This window comes from Rousettus aegyptiacus, unplaced genomic scaffold, assembly GCF_014176215.1.
Source record: "Rousettus aegyptiacus isolate mRouAeg1 unplaced genomic scaffold, mRouAeg1.p scaffold_m13_p_2, whole genome shotgun sequence".
Taxonomy (NCBI): Eukaryota; Metazoa; Chordata; class Mammalia; order Chiroptera; family Pteropodidae; genus Rousettus; species Rousettus aegyptiacus.
The window spans coordinates 30188862-30201594 of record NW_023416295.1 but is presented as its reverse complement, the minus strand read 5'-3'; the positions used below and the strand labels follow the sequence as shown (position 1 = coordinate 30201594).

Sequence of the window (12733 nt, the reverse complement as noted above, 5' to 3'; positions counted from 1 at the left end):
CGTCTGAGTTGCGCATTAAAGAACTCCTTAGGTGGCTAATCTATGTCTTTTAGCATGTGAAGTAGTCTGTACCAAATAGTATATACCCTTACTCAGCATTAGTGAATGTTAACTAATAGTTTACACATCCTTGATAAAAGGGGTCAGATTTTAAAAATTGATTTCCCCTGAAAGAGTGGAACAATGTAGCTTAAGGGGGACAGCCCTGTCTTTTTGGTTAGAAAGGAGCCAGCAGAGTCTGACATGCAGACGTGTCTTTCTAATTTCAGGGCTGTTTGTGAAGTCTGCTCTGCCTCAGAGACTCCCTGAGTGGCCCCTTTTCTGAGAGGATGTGCTATCTCTGCAGTGTAGGTATTAATTGACATGCAGGGTATGTCTGCTATGGTAGAGCCTGTCAGCTGCTTTAACATTGACCCATTTCCTTTTTTCCCTCCTTGGGCAGGTTAATAAAACAGAGAAAGAAATAGCACATGAAAAATGCAATTTGGAAAAGGAATTAGCTAAAAACAAGGTATTCCACATTTTATTTGTTATTTCGCTGTATTTTATTTTCTTTTGTATTACTGCCTTCTGTATCAGCTGATCTTAATGAGGAGATGAGTTATTTTGTTGAGAACCAAGATATGGGGGAATAGAGAAAGCAAAAAGCTGGATGCAACTCTGAGTGCTCCAAGCACTGCAGCATAAGGCTGCTTCTGGGGAACATTGGCTTGTTGAGCATCTGGTGTTTGCCAGTGAGTCATCACTGCCTCTGGTCATGGTGTTCACCTAAGTAGTTTAGCCAGGAAGTCCCGGGAGAATGAGCTAATGGGCCTGTGGGGGGGCAAAGGGATGATTGTTGTCAATGATGTTTTCTTTAAAAAAAAAAAAAAAAAAAAAAGACTTCCTAAGTACCTGTTAACACCTGCCATTTTATCTGTGATGTACCCTTTTCTGGGTTTAAAAAAGGTAGGATGGCTAGAGAAACAAATATAATTCTTATTAAAATCAAACAAAAAAATCTTTGAAATATTACTGCTTGTTTTTCAAAATTTGAGGAGAGTTAAGATTATGTATAACTTATCTAGAGAATATATCTAGAGCATCAAGGAGAATGAGCCTACCCCAAACAATAAATCCAGTAGCAGACATCAACAGAGTCATCAAGCCTTGACTGTTTAGTTGGCTTCTGGCCCAACTAAATAGCATTTGTACACACACACACACACACACACACGTACACACGTGTACGTGTGTGTGTCTACAAATGCTATTTATATATATAAATTGCTATTTATATATATTTATATATTTATTTTTATATACATACACACATACACACACATTTGTGTATGTGTATGAACTTTAAGAATTGGGAACAAGAGAAAAGCTAAATTCTTAAGCCAAGCTCAAGTACCATTCACCAAGCTGGCAGATGCCCCTGTGGTTTAGGCACTCATATCTAGTGAACTGAAAATAGTCCACCCTCAAAATCATTGAATGAAACTAACTTCCTGTGGCAAGGACCTTACTGGTGTTAATTTGGTTTCAAATACACTTTTAAAAATTTGGAAAATTGGTCACTACTATTAGATTCAATAGTACATTTTGCCTAAAAGTGTTAGTAGGTGTTTCATGGCTAAGGCAAATGCTGTATGTTTGTAATATAAAAATAACATTGTTATTTTGCTTGTCTGATTTCTGTTGTCTCAGTGTACGCTGAGTGTAAGTTGATGGGACAGAAAGATACTTGCTCATTAAGAGGTTGTATTAGGCCAAAAGATAATACTTAGACAGTCATATTTTATGGTCTAAATTGATATTTTTAAACTGCATGTTCTTTGTAAAGCTATGCCTTTTTAAATCAGGTTTAATGAGTTACCATTTATGTACTCTGAAATTCACCCTTTTTTCACTCTTTTTTTAGTGTATGGTTCTTTGAGTTTTGACAAACACATGTAATCATGTAGCCACCACCACAGTCAAAATATAGAACATTTCTAAATCTTAGAAAGTTCCCTTGTGCCCCTTTGTAATCAACCTCTTCTTCCACCCACATCCCTCAGCAAACACTAATCTGTTTTTTTGACCTTGTAGTTATATATCTTTTCCAGAATATCATATAAATGGAATTGTACAATATGTAGCATTTTAAGTCTGGCTGCTTTGATTTAGCGTGAGGCGTTTGACATCCATGTCGTTGTACCATAGTTTCTGTTCTAATATATGGATTACAATTTCTTTACCCATTTTCCAATTGAAGGACATTTGGGTTGTTTCCAGATTTTGACAAGTATGAATAAAGCCTTTATAAGTATTCACAGATGAACATACATATGTATTTCTCTTGGCTAAATATCAGGAGTTGAATTTGTGGATGCCTTAGTAAATATATATTTGACATAACAACAAAAACTCAACTGTTTTCTGAAGGACCTGTATCATCTTGCATTCACACCAATAATATATGAGTTTCAGTTTCTCTGTATGTTCACCAGCACTTGGTATTGTCATTTCTTTTAAGTTCAGCCATTCTAACCGGTATGTAGTGATATATCATTGTGGCTATAATTCGTATTTCTCCAGTGACTAATAGTATGAGGTATTCTTTTCATCTGCTTATTTGTCGTGCACAATTTGAAGTGTCTCTTCAAATCTTTTAATCATTTTTAATCCAGTTTGTTTTCTTACTATTGTTTCAGGGATTTTTAAATAGTCTCATATTCTTAAAATTTTTTTGTCAGGTACATATTCGACATATATTTTCTTTCATTTTATGCTTTGTCTTTTCACATTTTTTCAAAGAACAGAAGTTTTATATTTTGATGAAGTTCAATTTATCAATTTTTGAAATTCTATGGACCATATTTTTGTGTCATATCTAAGAAAATTTAACCTAACCTAAGATCACAAAAATTTTTTCCTTTATTCTTCTCTAGAAGTTTTATAGTTTTAGGTTTTATATTAGGGCTGTGATCTTATTCAAGTTAATTTTTGTATATCATTCAAGGTACGGTTCAAGGTTCATGTTATTGTTAAATGGATGTCTGATTTTTTTTAATACCTTTTATTGAGATATAATTAATATACCATAAATTCACCTTCTTTAAATATACAATTCAAGACTTTTTTAGTATTTTAACAAGTTTGTGCAAGCATCACCACTAATTCTAAAATGTTCTTATCACTCCAAAAAGGAAACCTAGTACCCATTATCAGTCATTCCCTATTCACCCTTTACCCCGCAGCCCCTGCCAAAAACTATTTATCTATTCTGGACATTTCATATAAATAGAATCAAACAGTATGTAGCATTTTGGATCTGGCTTCTTTGACCTAGCATCATACTTTCATTTCAAGGTTTGTCCATATTGTAGCATATGCCATACTTCATTCTGTGTATAGCTGATTAATATTGTATGAACATACGATACCACACTTCATTTATCCGTTCAGCAGTTGATAGACATTCAGGCTTGTTTCCACTTTTCGACTATTAAGAATACTGCAGTGAATGTTTGTGTACAACTTTTTGATGAGCATATGTTTTTAATTTTCTTTAGTATATGGTTAGGGGTGAGACTCCTGGGTCATGTGATAAGTCTTTTTATCATTTTGAGAAACTGCCAAACTTTTCAGTGACTGTACCATTTTACAGTCTCTCCAGCTATACTTGAGGATTTCAATATTTCATGTCCTCATTACATTTGTTATCTGTTCTTTTTTTAAAAAAAAAAAGTTATCAAACCAACAGCACTCACCATCCTCATAGCTCAGTTTTATTCCAACAAAATGTTTAAGAATGTTCTCGATTCCAAGATTTTCCAAGATTGGGTTCCCTACCACTTACACTTGGATGTACTTGCTTTGAAACTAAAAAAAAGTCTTGAACCTATCTCAATAGCTTTTGCTGCTTGTTTGCTTCAAAAGCAAATCCCTTTGGAACTCCAGTAGACTTAAAATGTGGTATACTTATATAAACAGCATTGCCACATTTCCCAAATACTGTCAATCCAGTTGTGATTAACATTTTTGTGAAATAACTTCTATGATAAATGAGAAGCAGTATTAACTATATAAGGGCAATAAATTTTGAGTTGAATATTATAAGTTAAAAAGTTTATTCTACCCATCTTAGCAGATGTGAAGTATCTCACTGTTTTTTTTTTTAATTGAGGTACAATTCATATAAAATCAGCCACTTTAAAGTGAACACTTCAGTGGTATTTAGTATATTCAGTGTTGTGCAACACCACTTCTATTTCAAAATATTTTCATCAAAACCTCATTTCCTTTAATCACTCATTCCTTCCTATTCCTAGCCTCCGACAACCACCAATGTGTATTCTGACTCTAGATTTACCTATTCTGAATATTTCATGCAGATAATAATCAATATGTGATGTTTTGTGTCTGGTTTCTTTCACTTAACAACGTTTTCAAGGTGTGTGTGTGTGTGTGTGTGTGTGTGTGTGTGTGTGTGTAGACTCTTAACATGGGTTTGAACTACATGGATCCAGTTTATACACACATCTTTTTCAAAATACTTGTACTATTTTTGACCTGTGTTTGGGAGTCCACAGATGCTGAGGGCTGACTATATGCATTGATCTGTGCCATTTTATATAGGGAACTGGAGCATCCTTGGATTCTGTTATCCACAGGGGTTCTGGAACCAATCCCCCCCAGATACAGGAGGGACAACTCAAGTTTTTGGGAAGTGAAATTTATACATGAACTTTTGATTCTGCATGAGGTTGGCGCTTCTAACCACCCCCTGCGTATATACCACAGTTCTTTCCTTTGTTTATCTGTTTATCTGTTGATGGACATTTACATTGTTTCCACCTTTTGGCTGTGGTGATTAGTGCTACTATGAATGTATTTATGTGTATTTGTTTAAATTCCTGTTTTCAGTTCTTTGGAATATATTCCTAGGAGTGGAATTACTGGGTCATGTTGAAGATTAAATATGTGGTTTAACTTTCTGAGGAACTACCAGTTTTCCCTGATGCTAAATTATTTTATATTCCCACCACCAATGTACAAGACTTTCAATTTCTCCACATCCTTATCAGCACGTTATTTTTTCATTTTTTGATTACAGTTATCCTTGTGGGTGCGAAAGTGTTATCTCATTGTGGTTTTGATTTACATTTCCTTAATGATTAATGATATTGATCATCTTTTTATGTACTTATTGGCCATTTATATATCTTCTTTGGAGAAATGTCTATTTAGATCCTTTGCCTGTATTTAAACTGAGTTACTTGTCTTTTAATTGTTAAGTTGTAAAAGTTCTCTATATATTCTGGATAGTAGACCTTTATCAGAAGTGATTTACAGATATTTTCTCTCATTCTATGAATTGTCTGTAAAGTTTTAGATTTTTATGAAGTTAAGTTTATCTGTTTTTTTCTTTGGTTGCTTGTGCTTTAGGTGTCACAATATGAGAAACTGCTGCCTAATCCAAGGTCACAAAGATTTATACTTGTTTTTTATTCTGATAATTTTACAGTTTTACATATTATAGTTAGGTCCATTTTGAATTAATTTTATATATGATATGAGGTAGAGGTTCAATCGCATTATTTTGTCTGTGGCTATCCTGTTGTCCCAGCACTATTTGTTGGAAAAACTATTTAAAAAAAAAATCAATTAATTAATTAATTGTCAAAATCAATTAACCATAGATATATGAGCTTATATCTAGATTCTCAATCCTATTGCATCAACCTATATGTCTGTCCTTGTGCCAGTACCACACAGTACTGTAGCTTTGAGGGAAGTTTTGAAATTGAGATGTGCAAGTCATCCAACTTTTTTTCCTTTTCCCAAGATTGTTTTGGCTATTCTGGATCCTTGTGTTTCTATGACTATTAAGATTAGCTGTTCCATGTCTGCCAAAAAGGGCAGCTGAAATTTTGTATTGGATCTGTAGATCAATTTGGGGAGCATTACAATATTAATACAACATTTATATATTTTTTATATATAAAACTGTCATCTGCAAATAGAGATAGTTTTATTTTTCTGTCCAGTTTTTGCTGCCTTTTATTTCTTTTGTGTAATTACCTTGGCTAGAACCTCCACTACGATGTTGAAGTGGTAAGAGCAGACATTCATATTTTGTTTCTGATCTTAGTGGGAAAGCTTTGTTTGTCGCCATTAAGAACATGATGTTAGCCAAGGGCTTTTTGTAAATACCTTTTATCTGGATGACGATATTATCATATATTTCTGGTTTGCTGCGAATTTTTATCATGAAAATGTATTGAATTTTGTGAAATGGTTTTTCTGTGTTCAGTGAAATAATATTGTGGATTTTGTCATTTATTCTGTTACTGTGGCATATTGCATTAATTGATTTCAAATGTTAAATCAATCTTTAATTCCTAGGATAAACTGCTCTTGGTCATGGTGCTTAATCCTTTTTATATGTTGCTGGATTTGGCTTGTTGGTATTTTGTAAAGGATTTTTTAACTATATAAATAAGTGATATTGTTCTTGTCATATCTTTGTCAGGTTTTGGTATCAAGATGATATTGGCCCCTTAAATGATTTTGTAAGTTTTCTCTTTCCTTTTATTTCGGGGAATAGTTTGTGAGGAATTGATGATAATTCTTTAAATATTTATAGAATTCACCAACGAAGCCATCTGGTTCTGGTTTTTCTTTGCAGGAAGTTTTTTGTTCTGTCTTATTTGATTTAACTATTATTCCATCTCTTTTCTTGTTATAGGTCTTGTTTTAAAGAAAGGATTTTCTACTTTTTAAAACAATCAGTTTCAGTATTTGGGTGTTTCAATGAACTTGTTCATTTCATCTGTTACCTCATTTGTTCATAGTAGCCCCTTATCTTTATTTCTGTAAGTTCAGTAGTGATGTCCCTTCTTTCATTCCTAATGTTTGTAACTTGTGTCTTCTCTGTTTTTTGTTTGTTTGTTTGTTTTTTTGTTTTTTGTTTTTGTTTTTGTTTTTTTGCCTAGTACAGCTAAAAGTTTTAATTTGGCTGCTCTTTTCAAAGGGCTAATACAGTTTTACTGATTTTTTTTTCTATTTTTTCTTTCTTTTTTTGTTCTTATTCTTATTATTTACTTCCTCCTGCTTGCTTTCAGTCTAATTTGCTTTTTTTCTAGACTCAAAATGGAAGTTTATTTATTTGAGATAGTTCTTTTTTAATATAGGTGTCTGTAGCTTTAAAATTCCTCCTAAGGGCACTGCACTAGTTGAATACTATGAATTTTGTCATGTTGTGTTTTCATTTTATTCATCTCAGAGTAATCTTTCATTTCTCTTGTAATTTTATTTTTGATTCATTGATTATTTAGAATGTTAATTTTCCCATATATGTGAATTTCCAAGATATCCTTTTATTGATTTCTAATATTATTCCATTGTAGTTGGAGAACATACTTAATGTAATCTCAGTTCTTTCAAATTTATTAAGAGTTGTTTTGTGGTCTAACATATGATATAACCCGGAGAATGTTTCATGACCGCTTGAGAAAGGTAAGTATTTTTGCTGTTGTTGGGAGGAATGTTCTAGATGTCTATTAGATGTAGTTGCTTTATAGTGAAAGTCAAGTCATTTTCCCACTGACCCTCTGTCTGGTTGTACTCTGCATTATTGAAAGTGATATATTGAAGTCTCCAAAAATTATTGTTGAATTGTTTATTTCTCCCTTCAATTCTGTCAGTTTTTACTTCAGGTATTTTGGGGGTCTCTTGTTAGATGCATGTGTGTATATATAAATGTTACATCTTCTCAAAGGATTGATCCTTTTTAAATACATAATATTCTTTCTCTCACAGATTGTCTGAATGTCAGTTTTGTCTAATATTAGTATAGCCGCTCCAGCTCTTTTAAGGCTACTCTTTACATATTATTTCTTTTTCCATCCCTTTACTTTCAGCTCATTTGTGTCTTTGGATCCAAAGTATCTCATAAACACACATAATTGGATCTTTTAAAAATTTTATTCTGCCTAGCTCTACTTTTTAGTCAGAGTGTTTAATCTGTTTATATTTAACGTTATTACTAATAGGTGGGATTTGCATCTGCCACTTAACTGTTTTTTTATGTATGTCTTATATGCTTTTTGTTCCTCCGTATCTCCATTACAGACTTTTGTGTAAGGTAGATATTTCTAGTGTACTATTTTAACTCTCTTGTCCTTTCTTTCACTATATATTTTTGATTTATAGGTAACAAAGTTACAAATAAAGAATACATGTTTATATATCTTTTACATGTACCTATGTCACTTCCTTTATTGTAACTCTATTTCTTCATGTGGATGCCTTTGATTACCTAGCACTCTTTTATTTCAATCTAAAGAACTTCCTTTTGTGTTTAACATAAGGCATATTTTCTAAACCCACAGTGTACATCTCACCAAAGGGTGAACTCTGGTAAATTACCCCACACTATTCTGGTTGGGATTAGAGAGTACTGACATTTGAATCTTCCAATGCATGAATATGAATTATCCCTCAATTTAATTTGTTTTTTAAAAAATTTCATCAGTATTTTATTATTTTCAGCATATAAAATATTAGACTTTTTTTTTTTTAGATTTGTATCTAAGAATTGCATGGGTTTTGGTAGTTTTAAATGGTTCTTTTAAGAAATGTCAATTTCCAATTTTTTTTTTCTAGTTTATAGGAATACAATTGTTTTCACGTTGTATCCTTCAACCTTACTAAACTCACTTATTCTAGTATATTGTAGATTTGGGGGGGATTTTCATGTCTAGTATAAATAGACACAGTTTTATTGTTCCATTTCCAGTTTCTGGGCCTTTTATTACTGTTTATTTATTGCACCAGCTATGGCCTCCTGTATGATGTTGCATAGACCATGAGAGCAGATATTCTTGCCTTTTTCCCAATCTTAGGGGAAAAACATCAGTCTTTCACCATTAGGATTGATAATAGTTGTACAATTTTTATAAATACACGTTATCAGGTAGAGATGGTTCTCTATAATTTCTAATTTGTTGAGTTTTTATCATGAATCTGTCGAATTTTGTGAAATGCTTTTTCTGCATCTAGCAAGATACTCATAATTTTTCTCATGTAGTCTATTCATGTGAATTATACAAATTGATTTTGAATGTTAAACAAGCTTTGTATTACTAAGACAAACTTCACTTGGTCCTGATTTGTGATTCTTTTTATATGTTGCTGTATTTGTTTTGCTAATATTTTGTGGAAGATTTTTGGATCTAAATTCATCAACTTGAATTAATATTTAAATAAATACCAACTACTAGAAGGATTTTTATTTTAGTAAAAATTTCTTTAATAAACGTGAACTACGTGATTTGTAATAACCCTCCTGCTGAAGACAACTAGAAAAGCTAAAAAAAAAAAAAAAAAAATGTAAGAGAAAAGAAAATATTTTGAAAAATACTCATAAAGCTATCAGGTTGAAAATCCCCAAATATAAAGGCAGGGGAATGTGTTCATAAGATATCTTCTATTTTATAGTTACAGATGTCATTTTTAAAGTAAGATAATAATTTTGGATCTGACATAGGCGTATTTATCTATTTATAGATAGTAAATAGATTGCTTTTCTCCTTTTGTTTTGCACAGGAAGACATAAATGCATTAACCCAGAGCCTGCAGACTCTAGAGGAAAAGAATAAGCACCTGGCAGATCAAATTACTTCTCTGGAACTTCAGCAAGAAACTTCTGATTACCATGGGGTGGGTATAAAAAGGTCAGTCTAAAGTAGGAATTAATGACTGAGTTAAAAAAAAAAAAATTGGAAATCAAGAGATAGATATTCTTCAGTTGTTTGTGTTTTAATAATTAGCATAAGTCCTGACTATATCAGGCTAAATATGCCAGAAATCTCTACAGCATTCAAACAATAGAGGATTTAAGAAAACAAGAATTTAAGGGAGCCATTAAATATCTGCCTACATAGATAATCTATAATTCCAAAAAGCACAAATATTTCCAATGTTTAACATTTTTTTCTTCTTCCATAAACTATTCTTGCTTAACCCTGACAGTTTCTTCCATTAAGTAATCAGTAGTAGTAAGTTTGATTTCTACAAGCTATTTAACAAGGTCAGCTCATTACAGATGAATGATAGAGTTCCTAAAACATCTTTTCCAAGTGAAGGGGATGATGAGTTTGTTAAGCAGCTAATAAGTTTCCTACGTGTGTTTGAATATTTGAAGAAAAACAAATCCGTTACTCCTTCTGTAACATGCAAATCTTTAAAAATTCCATAGAAGGCCCTAATGTGAGTCCATCTTAATCTGAGCTAAATTCTCTCAAACTATGTCATAAGCTGCTCATTACTTCAACTATGAAAAATTACACAGAGTAAGTATAAATTCTTTTACATTTTCATAGCTTTAGAGCCACACTGCCTAGGTTTCAGTTTTGACTGTGATCTTGGGTATGATCCTTAACCTCCACCAGCCTCATTTTCTTAATCTGTTAAAATAGGGATAATAATACTGTTAATGGGTTGTTTGAGAATTAAGTTGATACATGTTGAGCATGTAGCAGAGAGCTGACATTTATTCAATTTTGGTATCGGAACTGACCCAGAAACAAAAGCCTTTAAGTTTCTATTGGAGTGACAAGATACATTAACTCTAATTCCTGGTGCTATATCAGACCAACCCTTACTCCCCTGAGATTAAAGATTCATGCATGTCCTTTGCTTGTTGGCTAGCCCTCAGCTGGGCTTATCTATCCCTCTGGAAAACCACATCTCAGTCTGCCTGATTCTTTCATGTCCCCACTGCCAGTGAACAGGTCTGTGGCCTTACTGTTACCGACTTTGACAGGTCTTTCCAGTGGTTTGATTAGGGTTGGTTCTTGCCTGCAGACCACACCTCTTGATTAAGGGCTCCCAGTGATAAACCCCACCTCAACTCCAGCTTGTAGATCTGTGCCTCCATGTAGAATCTCTGACCAAGTTTACCTAGAAGCATTTAAATTGGCTGTAGGAGTCTGAGGAATGAGGCTGAGATTTCAGGATTTTTTTTTTTTTAATCTTAGTAATATCATTAAATCTATTACCATTCAATGGTGGCAGTGTATTTTTGTTCTTTGAGTGTTAACACCCGAAATGCTCAATAAAAGCTACCTTCTAGTTTACCCTCCTACTGATCTTTGGAGATATACAAAGGACTATGTGTTGCGTATATGCATCCCTCTCCTTACCACCTCCCCCACCCCGCCCTCCCCCGCCACACACACACAGATTTGAACTCCATAGTCCTGATTTCAACCCTCGGCTCCATTTACTATATGACCTGTGCAGGTTCTTAACCTCTATGGCCTTCATTGCCAAAGGATCCTCTCCAGATTGACCTGTTTATGCATCTGCCTTCACTCTCTCTTAATGCAACAGTAGTTACTAATCTCTATACTCCCTTGCCTAGCATAGTGCCTGGTACATAATAGGTGTTTAAGAAACATTGGTTAAGTAGAACACAAAGAAAGTCACGTCTGTCTTGGCAGACTGTGAGAATTAAATGTCATATTGCATCTAAAGTGCCCATCACAGGGCCTAGTATACAGTATCCCTGTATAAATATTATTGTTTATTCTCACACTTCCTAAATTAATTTTTACTATTCCAGCCTTTATAATGCTGTAATTTAAGTCCATTACAACAAGCAGTCATGCAGGGAACCTCAGAAAAGATCCAAATGTGGGAAGGTTGTTATCCCTGATTTCAAGTTAGCTGACTGCGCTTCCCACTTTTCTTTTGGGGTTTAAACATTTCAAATAGTACCAACAGACAGAAATATAGTTCTGTATAACAACTAAGATGTTAATGACTTGAAATTAAACAGTGAATTAAATCTTAAGACCAGGATGACATTCAGTCAGTGTACACCCATGCAGGTGTCAAAGTTGGTTCCATCTGCTGGGACTCATGTCATACTGGTTGTTAAATATTTTGAATAAAACCCCTTCTTATAGTCTTATAAAATAGCTTTACCAAGATGCCAGTATCTGCTGGTTTTAGGTATTCTTCTAACAGCTTTGGCTAACTTTTACAACTTACCTGGATTTAAAAATGATTTTAGAAATCATTTTGTGGCTTTCCTTAGCAACTTGCCTTTCATACCTTAAGATAATTGTGTATGCTTCCTGCTTTTCCAAGGAGTAATGTCTTTGTGTTTGAGTTAAAATGTATATTCTAACCGCTTGAATTTTCCTCTGTATACTGTTTCCCAGGTGATTTTCCAGTTTATGCCTTGCCCTACATATTAATAATCTTTATAGTATGTTGCCTAGATTATTTAAGCAATGGTTAATCTGAGTTCTGCCTTTCAGAATTTACAATCTGAGCTATGCCTCTAATTTCTGGTCTTCCATTAATTCTCTTAAGTACAGGACCTGTTTAAATAATGTACAAACAGTAATTTAAGTTACTACCTTAACATCTACTTTCCTTTAGCAACTGGAAACAATTTTTCTTTTCTTTTTTTTTTTTAATAAGTAACACTGTGTCAAACATTAACACATTTTGATTTTTTTGGGTAGTTGTCACTTATTGCATTAGCATTCTTTTTTATGGCAAAAAGGAAATTATTTTTAAAATGGCTTTAAAACATAATAGAATTCCTTTACGCCTTTTCCTAAAAGAAAGAATTTTATTGAGAAAAGTGCCATTATTTAAGAAATTCATAGACACCTTTTAAAAGAGATGCAGACCATCTAAATTATTCCATAAAAAATCTTTCCACATTTCAAGAAGGCAA

The 12733-nt window shown here is 33.2% G+C and overlaps 1 protein-coding gene across 6 annotated transcripts in view; it reads left to right on the top strand.

Moving 5' to 3' along the window:
• CCDC150 (coiled-coil domain containing 150) overlaps positions 1 to 12733 on the top strand; it is a 72886-nt gene that overhangs the window by 29276 nt on the left and 30877 nt on the right. For all 6 annotated transcript variants that reach the window (XM_036236424.1, XM_036236423.1, XM_036236425.1 and 3 more), the window contains 2 exons: positions 443 to 511; positions 9583 to 9696. In XM_036236424.1, the coding sequence (XP_036092317.1) occupies positions 443 to 511; positions 9583 to 9696 (183 nt within the window). The remainder of the gene's footprint in view (positions 1 to 442; positions 512 to 9582; positions 9697 to 12733) is intronic.